This window comes from Colius striatus, chromosome 9 (genome assembly GCF_028858725.1).
Source record: "Colius striatus isolate bColStr4 chromosome 9, bColStr4.1.hap1, whole genome shotgun sequence".
Taxonomy (NCBI): domain Eukaryota; kingdom Metazoa; phylum Chordata; class Aves; order Coliiformes; family Coliidae; genus Colius; species Colius striatus.
Window position 1 is genome coordinate 20,582,792 of NC_084767.1, and position 19,837 is coordinate 20,602,628.

Here is a 19,837-nt window from a genome sequence, read left to right on the forward strand (position 1 = left end):
AAACAGTCATACTCATGGAAAGAGAGAAAGTTTTCAAACCCTCATTACTTCTCTTAGTTACTCTGCTGTTGCGTGTGAACCAGACTAGTAACAATTTCACTGACTCACCAATAACCAGACAAAGCCTGCATACTTGATTTGCCAAAAGACCTTTTCAGTTACGTTTTGGCACACCAAGTAAACGTGACACACTCTGTGTCTTGCCTTTAAAATGTATATTATGGAAAGTTTGCTTACCATATCACTTTCCAGTTCCATCATCTTCTGATGCAGAGCAGCTTCAGCTCCCTCAATCTGCTGGATCCACTAGAGTGAAGACAATGAGAGCTGAAACCTGCTGTGTTTTCTAGGCATATGGTAGTGGCAAGTGGGACATCTATAGCATCTTGCTAGTCTATTTTTAGTAATCAATTTCTAGTTCTTGGCCCATCCTGAGGCTGCTCTTCTGTGACAGAGGCAGCTGCAATGTCTGTAAGTAGCACTTGATAGAAGAAGCAAGAGGATCACCATTACCAGATCACTGGAAGATGGAAAAGCACACTTCCTTGCATACATACTGATCCCATTTCATGCCATGGATAAAGGCCCATGATAGGGCTCTAGAATCTCAAAAATAGCTTAGCTGGGTAGACGGCAACTCTTTTTGCAGAGGAGGAATTGTTGAGTAGAATCTTTGGAAGCTGTCATGTTAACAAAATTGTGTGCTGCATTTGAGCCACAGAAAGCAATTTTAACCAACCCTCACTTTCCTTGTAATTTCCAAAACAAGGAAACATACTTTCAGTGGAAATTTTGCAAACACAGCCTTTCAGAAGCCTTGGAAATCTCTGGACTAGAAATCTCACTCTTTAGCTAATTATAGCTTAAACGTCATTTCTCATTCAGTTTACAATTGCAAGTTTCATTTGCCAATCTTTGTGTTTTGGCAGTTGTTTTGACTTCACAGCTTGGGGCAGCTGGGTTGATACTTCTGCTGCTTTAGCAAGGTCTTTGGGAATGTGGTGGCACATTTTACTTTATCTGGGGAATGACTTCCTGAACAAGAAAGTCTGCCTATATTGACAATAACAACAGAGCAGAAAATTTGTGGTGTTAAATGAAGTCTTAGATAACACATGAGAAAAGCAAGCACACAATTTACCTTTTCTGCTAAGGACAATACAGTAGAAGCCTGAATTATGGCCACTTGTTCTTCATTTCTTAAATTCTGTGAAGATAAAGAGAGGGAAGAAGAAAATTAGCAGTAGTTTCCTGCCTGAATAAAAATAATACAGGCTACAAATTAGGTCTAGAGTTTTCAGGGGATCCCTACAGTATCGGGTATCCTCTTGCCATCAAAACCTTCAGAGTTCGTTAACATACTAAAAAGAACACTGCTTTTGTCTTTCTACCTGATATGGACTATGTGTTTTCACTCTATTGCATCTTATGAGAAATGTAAAATGAGATCAATTTGTCTGTCTTTATGCAATTTTACAAAGCTGAATTTCCATTACAATTTAGGTAAAAGTACTGGCATTTTACACCAGCATGTGAACAGACATTCATGACTCTTTGCTTTTATTTCTTACACACTTTCTTAAAACATACCTAATGTTGACCAGAAGATCCATGTTTTACATGAATGACTGAAGTGCTCACTTAAAATGTCACAGGGGATTTAATAATTCTTGCCTATTTATGAAAGTGTTTGCAGAAGAATCCTAGTCCTGAGGAAGATGTGGTTGGCTCAGTCTGCCAAATTAATACATATGCCTTCCTGAGTGACTGGTTAGGCCACGTTCCAAATATCAGTGACCTTTACACATTCTTCTAAAGTCTGCTGAACTACGTGTTAAAGCTGCTACTTCACTACTAGTTCTATGACTACTGGAAATCTCACAACTCCTTAACTTACAGAAATAAAACCTCCTTAAATTAATTGTTCTGATATTACATAATTTCACAAGTATCTTAGAAAACAGTCATGATAATTATAGATTGTACTTACTCTACTATATGAAATGCAGCTTGTAAAGGGAAATTATCTTCCACTATAACTTACCCCATTGTCACCTAGGATGTCTAACTGCTTTATGAGGTCTGGGATGCTGACATCCTGCAAAGAGAGAATGATGTAGAGGCATTACATGCACATTTTATCACAGCTACAACATTTGTTCCTCCTACAAAACATGCTGAAACCAACCAATTTGTTTTATCCTTTGGAAATGCAATACACACTGACTTCAGTTGCCTTTGAGAAAGGTTTTATCATTATGGTGAAAATTCTGAATCCAATTGGTTGTGTCAGTTATCACACAGTCTTACATTAGACTGAGTTTAAATGTTTAAAGTTTAGTGGAGTTATTAGCAGAGATTAATGTAATGGGCTATATGGGCAGAATCCATCACTCCTGTAGTTACAAGTGCTGCCATTATAAAACTGACCTTAACTCCTTCCTTCATGCAGTAGATCTGCAGAGCACTCACACCATCTGAGAATGGGTGAATCTGGAGATTAAATGGTGGGGACCGTCTCTCTCTTTCCTGAAAATAAATTGAAAAGATGCCAGAGAACACATTAGACTAAAGGAGATACACACAGAATTCATCAAATGCCACAGCTACTGGATATATCATGCTTCACAAAGCCAAGCTCTTAATTCTACCAGTCAAAGAAGGAAACATTTAGACCTAGTCTGAAAACAGTGCTGAAAGTGGGATAAGGTGCTAAGCCAAAGCTAATTTTTTGGTGAATGATGTCAGTTCAAAAATTGTCTGTGGAAGAGCTGTTGCTTGCCTAAGACTCAAGTGACTTGCTTATCAAAGTGTTGAAAAACTATATGTCGTTGTAAATGCTCCCTTTAGAAGCAGGTATTTGACTTAAGATTATTAGAGTATTCAGATTACACATTTGCTCAAATAATAAGTTGATCAACTTAGCTATTTATACACCTTCATTGCATAAAATGTACAAATACTTGTCCAGTTTTAAAGGATCAAAGACAAAAATTAAAATTGGAAGATATTACTTCTCATCCTGTTCAGGTATCCAGGCAAGCACAGAAGTGAAGATCAAATTTCACTTTCACAGAATCACAAAAACTTAAGGGTTGGAAAGGACCTTGAAAGATCATCTAGTCCAACCCCCCTGCCAGAGCAGGACCACCTAGAGTAGGTCACACAGGAACTCATCCAGGTGGGTTTTGAATGTCTCCAGAGAAGGAGACTCCACAACCCATCTGGGCAGCTCATTCCAGTGCTCCCTCACCCTCACAGTGAAGTTTTTTCCTTGTATTTCTTTGGAACATCTTGTGTTCCAGCTTATACCCATTGCCCCTTGTCCTACCGTTGAACATCATTGAGAAGAGCCTGGTTCCATCCTCCTGACACCCACCCTTTGTGTATTTTCAAATACATTTTTTGGTTTATGAATATGTAATTCACTTGATCAGTTTTGTGTCATATAGAAACATGGGCAACAGGAAAAACTGTGGAAAAGTTCTATAAATAAGGGACAAATATTAGAGCACTGATTCATGACAGCTAGGAAAGGCCCTGTGTTACCTTTGAATAGCAAGCATATAAAGCCTTGGACAGCAACTGAAAAGAACAACTGAGAAACAAACCAGCTTACACTGGAGAAAAGACAAGGTGGAAGTTATTGTCGGTTGGCATTCCTAACAAGAATCTGTAACTAGGGGCTTTCTGGGAAGAGGGAGATCAAGGTCTGACCCTATCCTCTGCAGAGGCTTTTGGAGTTCCTCCATCAGTTTCCAGTGTTGCCTGAGGGACCTTTCTTACCTTTCTGAAGGGTTGTCCTTCTTGCCTTTTTTGAAGACTGGAGTGACATTGGCCTTCCTTTTTGCACCCCTGCATGCTCTGGCAAAGTTCCTATACTTTTCCCAAGAAATCAGGCCCTGTTTCCACCTCTCATAGATGTCTGCTTTCTCCTTGAATTGTCCTAGCAGATCTTTGCTCGTCCATGGAGGCCTCCTGCTTCCTTTTCCTGCTCTTCTACACACAGGGACACACTGATTGTGGGCTCAGAGGAAGGTTAGTTACCACAGGTGTGGTAACTAAGACCCATGCTGACATTAATCAGCTAAGCTTATCTATCCACACCAGGCATCTAGCTCAGACAGCTGAACCAGTCAAGTTATGGAGCTTATTATTTCTAGGATATTAGAGCTGACATACTTCAGCTCACTATTGAAAATGCTGGGCCTAATTTATTGCTCTATTATATCCCTACAATGCTTGTGTAAACACTTGATTAAAATTGGTGTCCAATGCAAGCACACTAGTTTAATTTGCTACCAGCTCTATTGTAACGAGCTGATCCATCACCTCCAGCTCCAGGTTGCGGAACTCCAGCAGCTCATTCTGGTCTCGGGCATCCTGCAGCTCCTGTTGCAGACGATTGTTTTCTGCATCCAGTTTCTCTATCTAATAGAAATATGTACATTCAGGATCTGTGACTGTTACAAGAAACATTGAATGTTTGCTAATAGGTGAGTTAGCATAGGCAGTGCACAATCCAAACTCTAGAGATGATTTGCTACTTGCTGCTTTACATCAATGAGTCTTTAGATTAGAGGTGAACTTCTGCTCATCAATTTCCTAAACATCATAAAATGCTTAGGCTGGAGGTTTTCCTAAAAGAATCCATTCCTAGTGAAAACTAATGGGGAAGTTAACTCTACAGAGATGTCAAATTAGCTATCAGACTAGTCTCCATTAGCAATTAAACACACACAGTAAAGCATTGGAATATATTGTCTGGGGAGGGATGTGGAGAGACGTTGGAGAACTCTGGGAACAGGTTGGATAAATGTCTATCAGTAATGACACAGAAACGCTGCACTTGCCTTGGAGAAGAGCTTGGGATAGATCAGATTCCCAGTGCACATAGTACATGCAGCACAGACAGCATGCATGGAGAGCTGTCTTTGTGGAGGCAGTTACCTGAGCAGCCAGCGCTTGTGTGAACCGCATAGCAAGCACCTTCACACAAGCAGTTCTGTCAAATAGCAGAAAGGCTTAAACACCACCCATTGGCCAATTCTCTACAGCTTGCTTCATGTGAATAACTCCACCACTAGCTCTTCAGCCTACTTTCTTCTGCAAGTATTCAGCCACTGCCAGGACATGCATTTTGTGGTCAGTTTGTTTGAGTAGGATCCCAATAAGGAGGAATGGGAGCATGGTAAGATTGAGGTCATATAAGCACCCTTGGGTCAGTTTGACTGGAGGAGGAAGCATGGCACAGGCATGGAGACTTATTAGGAGTATATATGGAAGGGGACTGTCACGGTTTAACCCTAGATAACAACTAAGCACCACACAGCAACTCGCTCACTCCACCGCTCTGCCCCTTTCCAGTGTGATGGAGAAGAGGATTAGGAAAAAAAGGTAAAATTCATGATTTGAGATAAAAACAGATCACTACTTAAATAAAATAAAAAATAGACATATAATAATAACGCAAAGGAATATAAGAAAAAAGAGAGAAATAATAAAAGGAAAAAAAACCCCAAGTGACACCCAATTGCAATTGCTCACCACCCACCGACTGATGCCTGAGCAGCGACCCACCCCTTCTGACCAACTCCCCCCAGTTTCTAAACTGGGCATGATGTCCTACAGTATGGAATAGCCCTTTGGCTTCTTGGGGTCAGCTCTCCTAGCCATGCTCCCTCCCAGGTTCTTGTGCACCTCCAGCCCACGCATTGGTTGGGCGGTGTGAGAAGCAGAAAAGGCCCTGACGCTATGCAAGCACTGCTCAGCAATAACCAAAACATTCCTGGGCTATCAACCCTGGTTCCAGCACAAATCCAAATCATAGCCCTGTACCAGATACTAGGAAGAAAATTAACCCAGCCAAAACCAGGAAAGGGAAAAGCACAGGCTGAAAGACCTCATCTGAGGAGGTGAAAGATGGCAGAAAACCTGGTGCTGGGAGTTATGGCCTCTTGCTGATGGCAGTCATTCATATGGCCACTGTGGTTACTGTTGGCAATATGCAAGCAATGTTGAGGGTCTCCATATCCTTATGTTCCATGATTAAAAATATACACATACATAAAAAAATATATACATACAAACAGGTGATATTCTTAAAGGTACCAGGGGACTGAGCAGTACAAGTTTCACTGAACCCAGGGATGACTTTAAGCCCTTCAAAATACAAGAACACTCAGGGACAAGGAGCATGAAAGGGTCTTGGATTAGAGGGTAACTGTATTTCTGTTGCTGTTTCATACCCAGAAGCTAAGCTCAAAACATCCTGCCAGTGCAGCAGCCACCTCTTCAGTGCGATGTTACTGGAACACAAATGTCTGCACCTTGGAGCCAGAATGATTATTGCTTTCAGCTTTCAGGCTGGAGCTTACCAAATTGTATCACAAATTGCCAGCAATAACAGTGCCTAAGCAGACCTGGAGAAGGCTTGTCTTTCCATGTGTTATCCTGTCCACATTAATCCATGCTGTTCTATCCTTATATTACACCTCTAAGCACCAGATTGCATGTCCAAAAAGTGTATTACAGGATCCAGATTACCCTTCAGAGTGAATGTGCAAAACTTGGGAACATACCTTATCTAAAAGCTCTTGGTTCCTCTTAATGAAAAGCTGTTTGTCTTCCACCCAGTGTGAATCCTGTTGGATGAAGCAGTACTATTACAGAACAATCAAACTCCATCAAGGTGGGCATATTTATTGAAAATTGCAGCCACAATATTCAGGCATTAAAATCCTACAGGAACAAAGTGTCGTTTAGAGAACAACAACATATTAGTCTAGCAAGCTGTAGCAAGGCTTCTGACCTTACTAGATTTGCCTATTTACTGAACATTAATGTTACATCTCATAGAAGTCTATATTGAAATTGTTCTAGGTATTTTGTAAGTAGAGCAAGTAAGATCCAAAATAAGAAAAGAAAATACACAAGAAATGCTTACCTGTCCTTTCTGTGCCAAAGTTTTCTCCAAATCTTCTATTTTGGCTTTATATCTCTGGACTTCAGCTTGGAGCTGCTCTTGGGCCTGTTGAAGTCAGGCACATGATTGAATGGTAACAAAACCAGCAATGTGACTACTATTAAAAGGAAAGCAAACAGAGCAGTCTGGGTTTACACTGTTGTGAGTAACAGTTCCCAAAGACTCTAGATCAGCAATGTTTTGTGTCACCCCTCAGACTGGCATACAGACCATCCCTTCCCACCCAAGCGTGTTATTACCATGTATTGCGTTAGAACAGCAAAACATAACGTTGAGTATTCAGGGTTACAGGCTTTTCTCAAAGACTCTAGTCAGGGGCAATCCCTGAATTGAAGAAAAGTGTTTAGTAGATGTGAGTGGCAAAAGGTAATGGAAAGAAACAATTATAACTGCCTAGGGGATCATCAAAAACTGTCTCAATTAAGTGCTAAACAACCTGATGCATCCAGCCTCTCAGGTGAAACTACTTTGAGCAGGAGTTTAGGTTGGAAACTGTCTGAGGTCCCTTGAGTCTGAAGGATTTGATCATTTTATTAGAGGGACAACATTTTTAGCCTTGGAAGGTTTTACTGCAGTCTGCATCACATTCAACTTTAAGTGTAATTTGCAGTTCTCTGTTAGAAACATTCAGGTGAATATTCCTAAAGTTGGCACAATGTGTGCCTTCGTGAAAACCAACAGCCCTCTATTGACCTTTAAAACCCAACCTCTTCTCATCTGGGCAAAAGATGAGAAAACTCTTGTGCCAAACTGCAGAATTGCCTGCTTTGGCATGCCTATATAACTGCAAAGTTTTCAGGTCCAGGTGGAAGACGGGCCCTTGTAAATTGGAGGATTGTGTCCATTCTTAATTGTCACTCTCTTTAAACGTACTCAGCAGATGAGTGAAAAAACCATTTCACAGTTGTACAGAAGTTGTAACTCCATTCCCTTGTATGTCACCTTGAGGAGTTTGTATGTCCTCACAGCAATTAAATGCTTTTACCCTCCAACAACTACTGACCTTGGCTTCTCTTTCAGCATCTATAATGCCTCCTGTCTGCTCTTGCAGTAGTGCATATGCCCTCTGTAGGGCCTGATACTCCTTCGTCAGCTGTCGAAACCGCAGCTCTGATTCTTCTGCTGCTAAACCCTGAAGAATAAGAAAGGACATGTCTGAGCACCAGACAGTAGAGCACTGCCAAAGCAAAGAACACAAGTGTCATTTGTTATGCACAATGGCTGGTTTGCAAGTCTTGATTCAAATAGCTTTTTTGATGAGCTTGCTGTGATATGAAGTAATAAGAATGTGGAATTTATACAGTATTTATATGTCTTTAAGCTAAAAGGAATATGATACTTTTATTTTCTTAAAGAGGGAGAGGGAAAAAAATAATCTCAGACTGCAATGAAGTCATAGGTGTAGACTCTATGGACTAGATTTTGAAAGAACCCCTCAGCATTTCAGTATATTAGTGACCAAACTTAACGAAGAATTCTTCACTCGATACACATGACAAAAACCTAGGTGGTTTTGAGAGCCTGACCACTTGATTTGAGAGCCAAAGTCTTTTGGAAACTTGTCCTTGCCTATGGAAAAAGACAGATCTTACCTCATCCAGATCATCATCTGGGGTTGCTGGTGTTCTGTCTGTTCTATATGAGGCCACAGAGGATGTTTCAGAGTCCATGGAATCATCATCGTATCCAAAAACTGTATCCACCACATGTCTCTAAAGAAGGGAAAACATGATTTCTGAACGTCCTTGGAAACAGGGAGCATGAGTTTCTGATGGAGGGGGAAAGGTTAGTTCAAAATCATATCTGCTATGCATTGCTTCAAAACCCATAGAGAAACAGCAAGATGACACATCAAGGATTTATTGGTCTGAAATTCTCTGTGTGTAGAATTGCATTGCATTACTTTCACAGAACATGGTTAATGTACTAAGAGATGTCCTTGGAGGACAATCATCAACCCAGCTTTGTTTCCTACACGGTATTTCTGCTTTCTAGAGGTGTGATATGGCTGTTGCAAAGTCATTCTTGACATCTAGTATAAGGAGCTATTTGAACCGCTACTGACTACTTGCCACTAAAACTGTCGTAAATTTGGACTTGACCCAAATTCAAGGTAATACAAGGGGCAGCCAAAGGCCTGTTGAATTGAGCAGGAGAGAACAACAATTTCTCAGACAGAAACTTCCACTTCAAGAATAAAGATGCACAAGGATTTTGTTTTAGCCCATGTGTGCTATGAAAAATAGATAGCAGAAGACAGATGGGAAGGTCTCTGGAAATGTAAATACATCCCAGCATACTAGACCTTGAGACTAATATTTATAGAAACCAGATGGAAGGAAGATTATTACGATTTCAAAAGGCTAATTTTGCTGAAAATAAAATAGCTATGCACCCTTACATGAATTTCAATGTGGACTTAAAAAGCTCTCTCAAAGTAACTAAGGTGTTTATAAACCCTATCACTAAAGCAGATTGCTATAATCCACAAAGCTCTCTTTAATCACATTGCTAAAGTGTGCTTTACTACAGAGCCGACCAATATTTTTATAAGTTAAAACCAATTTTTCCTCTTACCTTAATTGGTTTTGAGCTCCTTTTATGCTTTCTGCGACGAATGAGTTTCTCTCTGTCCTGGAAAATAAGATTAAAAAGTTACACTCTGTTCTTGTTTGCAGCTGCAGAAGGTCAAAATTAGAGGAAATCACTGGGCTTCTACCAATTCTCTGTTGGTATGGTTCAAACAGGAATCTGATTCCAGGTGGAAGGGAAGATTCATATCCAAATGTGGAAGTTTGTCAGCTGAAAAATGCTTGAAGATGGGAAGACGGGATTTCTGAAAAAAGCCAACCCTTGTTGTGCATTTGCTTTTAAACAACATGCACTGATAGATTTCCTGTCAAGATCACCAGAAGACTTGTTGCAGGGGACTGTTTTGGGCTTTGTATGAGAGGCTGTCTCTCTTCCCTGCTGCCTCTTTCTCAATAAACAATGACGGTGTTGATCTCACCACACCTAGCAATGATATTTTAAGAGGAAACAGCCTCCATGGCTCTTAGTCTGTGTTCATTTGTAGAGCTCAATTCACACATAAGAGTTATAGTTTTGAGTTGTAGGGGCTCATGCCCCACTAGAAATTCAGTTAAACTTCACTGATGCACACCTATGTCTAAAAATCTGCAGGTGTTAAAAGATGGGATATTAACCCTCAGACCTCTAGTTACAAGAAATATTATCAGTGATGAACTATACACGGGAATCATTCCTAATTTCCTGCTGCTCTGGACATACCCTTGTTAACTCATCAATTATGTTCTGTTGTTCTATGACCTGAAGCTTTAAGAATTCAGTTTCTTGTTCCTCATTAGCCTGATCCAAGTCATTGAGAGACCTTAGTTTCTTTAGAGGAGGATGTGATGTAATTTTTTCTCTCTGTAGTAAGAAGAAACAACAGATAGATTAAGATCCAGCAGCTAAGACAAAAAGACTACCTGTCAGTTAAAAATTAGACTTCTTTCATTTAGCTGTACTGCCCTTTAAATATGCTTCAGCTACATCACTTTTATAACTTTATTAATACCCTTCAGCACTACTTAACAATAAAGCAGCATAGCAAGGCTGAGTTCTTCAACTACGACAACAAAGCTTCATCTGTTGGCTTACTGTATGGCAGTATACCCTCTATGGCAGCCTTTAATGGTCATAGACTATAGCTCTTCCTTTGCCATGCATCAAGACACCCCAATATGTGGCAAATATAGTTGAACTCCCTACCTATCCGGTGGATATGCAGCTAGTACCTACTCCCATGACCTGACACCCTGATACCCATCATATGACCATGCAGTGAGAAAAGAGACCTGCTTTAGTCATGTGAAAATCATGTGTTCAGTCAGAAGAGGAGGAAGGGCAAAGAAAAGTGGTACCAAGTCTATTTTAACTAGAAATCCATACCCTGCCTGCTCCCAAGAATGTGTGGCAGAAGAGATGGCTACAGCCTGTGAGAGGCTCTGGCCACTGACAGCTTGTTAACATCCACAATTTGGGCTTCTACAGTGCAAAGAACAGATATCAGGGATGTAAGTTAAGAACACACGTGCTGTGTGTGCATATATGCACAAGCGGTGCTGTCCACTGATGTCTAATGCATGCAGATTCCCAAAGTCCCTTCCCACTGCTGCAGGAGAGCCCAAGGGGTTGTGATCTGTACTACCACAGCTCTGACCAAGAATTCTGACCAATGACACCTGCAATAACTTTTTCTATCTTCCAATAATAGGTGAATTGCAGAGTAACACTAAAGCTTTTATTTCTCTAAGACAAGAAAGTGAATCTCATTTGTCTCATCCTTATCAGCATGAAAGCCACATTCATTGCAGAGCAGCCAGTCTGCTTAAACTGAGGACAGTGGCTATCACAAGCCAGAAACAAGACACACACACACTTAGCAGTGGAAATCTTCTCAGCTTGCCAGCTGACATCTGGTAACTCAGAACTTCCACCTCATTATTATTAGTACCAAAGCAACATCAGTGCATGTGTAGCAACTGGATTCTGGCTGATACTCAGGGCAATTCTACTTGATGGATATACAGACATAACTGCTTTGACTCCTCTTCATATAAGTCTGATATTTGAAATTTATAATGGAAGCCAAATTTATATCACCACCATTCTCCCTATCCCATATGCAGCTACCACATCATAGTTTTATGGAAAGACTGTATGTGCTCAGTGGCAGACCAGAACTTTACTTTGTCATCATCAGCCCCAACAAAAACATATAGACTCAAAGATTAACATAATCCCGGCTGAAAACATCACACTCATCGGCTTCCTTTTTGAGTTCCAGATGTGACACAGTACAATGGGATAACTCAATGATACAACTACTTTTTTTTTCCTTTTTCTTTTTTTTTAAAGCAATTGAAACTCACTATTCTGATTTTGGGGATAGCATTAAAGACTGTGATTATGCATTCACTTAAATGTATTGCACACATGTAATACACAATGTTATAGTATGTAAGTTTTTTACAGCCATGCTTAGGTCTGTATGTATCTTACCAATAGTGTCACACACTAGATACGTTTTCTTTATGCATACACATACATATACTATGCAGATATGGCCAGCATAACAGACATTGATCAAACAGTTATCTTCAATTTGCTCTTGAGTACCAACCATTTCTATATTTTCTTTAGTGACTGCTTTGAGTTTATCTTCCATGCGCTGCAAAGACTGCATAAGTTCATCATTTCTCTTCGTGAGGCACTTGTTCTTTTCCAGAAGAGGTTTACATTGTTTCTCAGCTTCTCGGACGCGCTTCAACTGGATTGATAATAGCAATTAATAATTGGAAATAATCCAAATAAAAGATATTTTTTCCTTTCTCCTTTGTTAGAAGTATTTTTGCTACTTTGCTCTTGGACTAGTGTCCCAATAAAAACCCAAAGTTACCTAACGGAACAGATGCTTACAGCTTCCATAACTTACTTCATCTATAAATCTCAAAGAATAATTCTGCATATCTGTTTCTGAAAGATTTATCTATGGGAAAACTCAGACACAGAGATGGAGCAACCCAATACAGAATCAGCCAACTTCAAAGCTGCCACAAAAGTCTGAACTGACCTATAATTTTTCTCATTGAAAGACAGATTTGCATAGGTACCTACTCAGCCTGGATCACAGAGGCAGCTACATAGTTGTAAGTCTGGGGTTTAATGCCACATAGTGAAATACTTGTGCACTTGTAAATGAACCCTGTTTTAATCAACAAATCACATAACATTTAAACAACAAATCCCATAAGACAGGAAGGTATCTCAGGGCATGCTTGGAATTTACAGTATTGATACAATTACAGCTTTAAGCAAAATTTCTTCCTCTGCAAAAATTAGCTGCATCCAGTAATACTGGGTAGTTCATAGATACATTTTTTTTTCCTAAGAGACATGGCATGTGGCTGTGGAAAGACACTGTTCCAGTTCTATACTACTGCTTGTCATTGGAAGGTTCCTGCCCCTTGCAGTTCTGCTGAGGAAAGGACTGTGAGAGTTTTCTGTAGCTGCTAAATACAGTTAACCACATTTGCTTACATCATCACATCATCTTACGCTATTTAAACTAACCCAGTGATTTTGTCTGAAACAGATTAACAAGTACCTGAAGATCCCTTCTGCTAATAGAAAAAGGAGGAGCAGCTAGGAAGTGGTTTTATCTTTGATCAGCACAGTTGTGAGTAAAACAACCACATGTCCTGTCCTAAGAAGGAAGTTAATTGTTGCTAGTCTGAATGTATCTTAAAGTGTATGTTATTTCCAGCAGCACTCCTGATCTCATTTGACCAAATGTGTTCATTATAGTCACATTGTGCAAAATACAGCTTAGAAGCCTTATAAAATGTTTGGTTTTCCTTATTAAAAAATAGGCTGAATATTTAACGACATGCCAACAGTGAATCAAACTGACTCATCAGACCCCAAGCTCCTCAGTACCATATAAATTTAGAGGTTGAGAACTTTTCGTAACTGAACATATTTGTAATTTGGAACCTTGATAAGACATTATTTTGCAAATATTCCATTAAGAACATTGAGGAGATCCAGGCAGATAAATTGGTATGAAAGGAGTGCATTAGGACTCCTAGCTCAAGAACAAAAAAAAAACCAAGAGCTGAATTTCACCATCCTCATCCTTAATCACAGAAGTAGAAATCAGGTTAAAAAAAGAGAGGTTAAAAAGCCAGTGTGGTAACTTCAACACGCAGGTATCACTATCTAGGAGTAAATCAGATAAAGGGCTCAATTCATTGTTGTTCATTCTCACCAGATTCAATACTTCACTGTTCTCAACCTGGTCAAATATTGGACTATAGACATAATTTCATTTACAAGCTAAGACACACCATACTCATCAGACCACATCTGGAATATTGTGTCCACTTTTTCACCCCTCAGTTCAAGAAGGACAGGGAGCTGCTGGAGAGAGTTCAGCACAGGGTCACCAAGATGAAGGGAGTGGAGCATCTCCCTTACAATGAAAGGCTGAGGGAGCTGGGGCTCTTTAGCTTGGAGAAGAGGAGACTGAGGGGTGATCTCATTAATGTTTACAAATATGTAAAGGGCAGGTGTGAGGATGATGGAGCCAGGCTGTTCTCAGTGATGTCCAATGATAGGACAAGGGACAACGGGTACAAGCTGGAACATAAGAGGTTCCAAAGAAATAAAAGGAAGAATTTCTTCACTGTGAGGGTGACGGAGCACTGGAACATGCTGCCCAGATGGGTTGTGGAGTCTGGACAAGTTCCTGTGTGACCTACTCTAGGTGGCCTGCTCTGGCAGGGAGGCTGGACTAGATGATCTTTTGAGGTCCCTTTCGATCCTTAAGATTCTATGATTCTGTGATACACTGCTGTACGCTCAAAAGACCAATGGAGGGGGTGGGAATACAGAAACCTACAAGCCTTTCTGCTTCAACTTCCATCATTATTTTGTACTCACACAGCTTCAATGAAATTACTGTTTAATTCTAGGTTGAATAAAATCAGCAGCAGCCTCCTGAGTGACTAGCCTGCTGGATGGCAATGGCATATTAATTACTGGCTGTCATCCTCAGATCCCCCTTTCTTTGCAGTTCCCTATGGCTCCTGACCATCTCTTTCCAATAGTGCAAAGCTCACACACCAGTTCATTTCGTTCATCAACGAGCAACGTGTTCCTGTCTTCCAGCTTCCGGATGGTGGCATTCAGCTCCGCTATCCTCTTCTGGTTTCTGCGCAAGTCCTGTCCGTTGGCAACAACATAACACAGTTACTGACTCTTTTCAAAATACATGTTAGAGAAAAAAAATCCTCAAAACCCACATACCTATCATCAACAAATTACATTTATGGCTTTTTACCATATTGAATATGCTGTAAAGAATTACATTTTTGGAAGAAAGAATTGGTTTGGGGGATACTCAAATTGAAGATTTTTAATGGAGAAGAAAGAGCAAAAAAGGCTAAGAGAGTCTAATTTTTATTGCCTTTTCTGATACATTGCCTCTATTTGCTGACCAATTATGTCAGGTGAAAAAGTAAGGACATCTCTTTCAGTATCAATTGTATTTACTTTCTTATTCCTCATTTGTATTTGTGTATATACACACATTTGTTGTGTAATCATCATATATTTGGTCACATAACCAGTGAGTTATATGCTTTGCAAATGACAGCAAGGGCTGTATAAGTGGAGAATAAGATAGAGAAAGAGGAGGATCTTCTATGAGTCTCCCAGATTCTGCCCCTCACCCTCCACAGCTTTCTTGCTGCCTATCTTTACAATTCTGTCTGGTTTTGAGGATGTATGCTATCCAGATAGCTATTCATGGAGTGAGTCTTTCAAAGAGGGACTAATTATATCAGATGTTTTGTATTTGTAAACTTATCAGCTAAGGAAATAGCCTCAGTTTGTTTCACTAGCATTCTCTCTGAAGCATCTATAAACGTAACTTCTTTGTAGTGAATAAGAGTAAGGATGTTTCCCCCAGGCCGGAGAAAATACTCAATCAAGAGAAACAGCCATGGTTTTGTTTTGCTGGGGCTCGTAAAACCTGCGTACAGGGCTGCTGCAGTGCTCTGAACCATCTCCAGCTCTTCCTGGGATCTCTCTCTTGGGACTGCTCATGTTACACTCTGCCTCCTTCACCAAGAAGAGTTGTTCATCCAGAGCTTCCTTCTGCAGTTGCAGCTTCTGCACATAGCCTGTTTGTGTCTCCAGTTCTTTCTCCAAGGAAAATATGATCCTGTCTTTAGCCTTGATCTCGTCCATCTGAATGGGAGAAACATCAGAATAACTATATTATTGTGTAAAGGAAACAGCATTTCAGCCTTATCCAATCTAGCATTATATGATTTACTTAACAGCAATGTAACCACTTAAATCTGCTACATCCTACTGCACCAGGATTGTAAAACAATACACTGGGAGGTTTCAGCCATAACTACATTGGCACAGCAGCAGAATTATCAACCTTACACAGAATGAAACCCATGAACTGAGCATGGTGTGATGCGTTAACAGATAATTGGATGGAGAGCTCAGGTTTTCACGTTGCACTTTGGTCAGTTATTTATACCAGTGAAAAAGAAGCATAAATTCTGACAAATCCAAAAAACTTTAGACTAGCTCCTGCTCATATAAATGGAGCTATATTAGCTGAGACAATAGAGGTTATGGTCTGATTTTCACAAACAGAAGATTGAGTTCTCACAAACTGTGAAATAGACTCATTATTTCTTAAGCTGATTGTTATATTATTAATCTTCTGATGAGTGTAAACTCAAAGCTATTAAATTGTTATCTCATTTCTGCCTAACATCCCAGGACTATTTAAGACATAAACAAACGCCTCTTATTTCACCTCACAGCAACAAAATGATGGCTGAGAGGAAAGTTTTTGATTAAAACTTAGAATAAGATCAGTCCATCCAAGCCTTTCAACCATGAAAATTGATACAAAGGTGCTGAAGTCCTTGAGCTCAAGAAAATTTGGTGAATTAGAATTTGCAAATCACTCTGGCAAAATAAAAGTACTGTTATCTGGAAATTATATTAATCATTCTCTGAAAACTTAAATGACACCTATGTTAAATTTTGCCTGAAGCTGCCAGAATACTTTCTGGTCCTGCTTTCTAGGCATGCTGAAATCCTTCCCAAAGTATTTTTCAAATGAGTAGGGCTAGATTCTGATCTCCATTAATTAGATGTCACTCTGATGTAACCTTCTCCACTCTCATAGCAATACAATGGATTTGGAAACCACTGTGTAAGTTAAAATAATTCTAGACTTGTTGAAGGTTCTTATGCAAGAAAATAGCCTTCAAAAAGCCTTTCATCAGTTGCTAAAGACAAAAATCATACAATAAATAGATGAAATCTGAGTTGATCTTAATGTTACCAAGTGGTTTGGGTTTATTCTGAATTTCACTATAGTTCCTTTTTATATTAAAACCCTGAAAATAGATCCTTGATTTCAGCGAGAAAAAAGGAAAAGCACTTGGTCCTCATGGCTACACAGAACTGCAAATGGAGAACAAAGTAACAAAAATGGTCAAAATTCAGTAGGTAGATATGAAGTAACCACTACTACTCATCTGCACTATATTATTGAGCATTTTGGCAACACAAGAATATATCTCCAGTACGTAGACTTTGAATAGCGGACAAGGGGAATAGTTCTTGACAGTTTAAATTACCATTGTTTTAACTTAACTGTCAAATCCCAAATTCCAGTTTTCAAGCCAAGCTTTCCACTGTTGCAAGCAGATCCAGCTCCACAGATGACAGCGAAACATGGTAACTTACACCATTGATGACGTGGGCTTCATTTTGTTCATTTACCTCAATAATTACTGAAGGCTATGCCAACACTCAACCAAAAGATATCTCACCTCCTCCTTAATGTGTTTAGGAGGGCTAGAGAAACATTACAAGGGCTAGAGAAAACTAACAAACTGCAATTGCAGGTGCACTCTTTTCCTAATGCTTTGCATTGCATATGTATTTAGCATGTCAGCAAGCCAAATCCTTACGGACCAGGCCAATCACTCTCCTACTTTAAGGTGTTAGCTGCCAACAGAGTGGTTGAATCTCCTACATCTCTTTACTGCTGAGAAATGACAATGAGAAGTTTGTAGGACTTTTGCAAACCGAGGTGCATTGCAGAGTTCTGTCAAACACAAAAAGCTAAGGCATCAGAGAGAACACACAAACTCTTTTGGTTACTGACCAGGCGGCGAATATCCCTTTCGCTCTCCCATTTGATCTTGGAAATGGCTTCTTGGTGGGACTGATGCTCACTCCGAAGATCCCCCGCCTTGATCTTATCAGCTTGGATCATATTGTTAAGGGCCTCATCTACCTGCTTTTTGGCAGACTTCAGTTCAGTGATTTCCTGCAGAAGCTTAAGGCGCTCGGAGTCAAATTGTTTTCTGGCTTCTTCACGAGCCTCAATAGTCAGCGCTGTCCTTACTTTATCGCTGCTCCCATCCCGCAGCGCACACAGCGCTGACTTCAGGCGCTGAATTTCACTGTCTCGGACTTTCACCATCCGCGTCATCTCCTGCTCATGCTGTTTGATGAGGTTCTCCCTCACGGCCTGCAGCTCCTTCATTTTCTCCTCATGGAGTTTGGCTTTCAGCTCTGTGATCTGCACGGTCTGTTTGCGCTGCTCCACCTCACGGATACGTTTAGTTTCTTGAGTTTTCTCTCTTTCAAGTTTAGCAACCTATATTGAAATAAAAATTAAAGTCAACATAACAACATAACATTATCAAAATAAGCCCACCCAGATGCACAGCCATGTCAAATTGAGGACAACTCTGCTGCAGACCCTGGACAATCCTCCCCCTCCTACAACAAAATAGAGGCCAACTCCTGCGGCATTCACCATAGGTTTCTACAGTCTCTTTATTCAAGCCAAAACAACCCTGTCTTCTCCAGATTTCTTGCCCCCCACAGTGACAGTACATGTAATTTCAATACTTCCTTAGGAAATAAGACACTGTATATGCATGCATTTGCCTAACAGCTTTTTAACCCATCAATCAACCTCACCAAAAAATTAGAGAGCTCAGAAATAGTAAAGTTCCTATGAATTCTGTGAGCATGGGCAGTCAATCAGATGAGGGAGAAGTGCTTGCCTCTATGTGATCACAACTGAGGTAAGGTGCAAGTCTGAGATTCCGGGAAACATTTTGTCATTTACAGATGTTCCTACCTATACATATAGCTCTCAACAGGCATTTGCGGCCACTACTTAGACACATATATGAACAACAGCATGCTTCACTGCTTATTATGCTTATGGAACAGCCATCTTTACTTGAAACAGTCCTTTGTTACTCTACATTAACAAGAATTTTAAAGTTTTTTTGTCTATAGCATTGGAATCAAAATTACGACTCATTAGCTCTCAGTACACTTACACTAATACATCTCTAGATGCAACTTCAAATGCCTGAGCAATTCCACAACAAAAACCTGTGTGAACCTACACCTAAGGACAGCAACGGAGAGGGGTCAGTTCAAAGCAAACTTGGCAGGTTTGTTATTTGTAGTGAAAAATAACGTGTCTTCAAAGATCATAAGCACTTCCTGGTTAATTAATTTTTAAATAAAGACCACAAAGAACAAGGAAAAGAGAGCAAATTTTTCAGAAATAAAAACAGGATGAAAAACAGTCAGTATGAATAAGTATAGTAGTGGATCATCTGAAAGCCTTCCAAGAGACATTGATGATCCAGCCTGCTGGCTAATTGATTACTTGGAGACGACTTCGTGAAGGCAGGAAGGGATATCAGCTGTATGTAGAACTGGTTGATTTTTTTTTTCCCCTCACGTGCTACCTCCATCTTATTTCAGATACACTTCTCCCAAAATAAGCCATCAGAAGAGTTTAAAAGCATACTTTGGTGTCAATCACCAAAGTAATTCTGATGAGCAACAGGCTCTGAAAATGAGAGACACCTCCCCCGGAAGGTTCAATAGAAATCAAATTTGGAAGATTCTCCTAGAACTCCCTTCACAGGATAGATAAAATTTTTTCAAAGCAAAGGTGGTCTTTTAAAGGTAGCCTGCACTTGCAATAGCCATTGACTTCTCTGGAGGACTTTAGAGGCTATTGATGCAGTAACCATGAGTAATAATATGTCATATGCAACAAGAAGATTTTGCAGCTAGGGACTGAAAAGCAGCGTCTTTTAATCACAACTGTACAATTGCTGTGAGGTGTTAAAATGTCTTTACTACAGATATATCTTCTGTGAAGAAAGCCACACATAACCACAGCCCCTCAACTCC

General features: G+C 40.0%; 1 protein-coding gene across 1 annotated transcript in view; it reads right to left on the reverse strand.

Moving 5' to 3' along the window:
• JAKMIP2 (janus kinase and microtubule interacting protein 2) overlaps positions 1–19,837 on the reverse strand; it is a 34,566-nt gene that overhangs the window by 10,839 nt on the left and 3,890 nt on the right. Inside the window, exons 2-16 of the mRNA XM_062002157.1 lie at positions 17,766–18,263; positions 15,596–15,805; positions 14,678–14,776; positions 12,174–12,320; positions 10,277–10,417; positions 9,563–9,619; positions 8,578–8,697; positions 7,989–8,117; positions 6,947–7,030; positions 6,582–6,644; positions 4,333–4,431; positions 2,431–2,529; positions 2,045–2,098; positions 1,142–1,207; positions 238–306 (exon numbers count right to left, since the gene is read on the reverse strand). Coding sequence (XP_061858141.1) covers positions 238–306; positions 1,142–1,207; positions 2,045–2,098; positions 2,431–2,529; positions 4,333–4,431; positions 6,582–6,644; positions 6,947–7,030; positions 7,989–8,117; positions 8,578–8,697; positions 9,563–9,619; positions 10,277–10,417; positions 12,174–12,320; positions 14,678–14,776; positions 15,596–15,805; positions 17,766–18,263 — 1,935 coding nt within the window. The remainder of the gene's footprint in view (positions 1–237; positions 307–1,141; positions 1,208–2,044; positions 2,099–2,430; positions 2,530–4,332; positions 4,432–6,581; positions 6,645–6,946; positions 7,031–7,988; positions 8,118–8,577; positions 8,698–9,562; positions 9,620–10,276; positions 10,418–12,173; positions 12,321–14,677; positions 14,777–15,595; positions 15,806–17,765; positions 18,264–19,837) is intronic.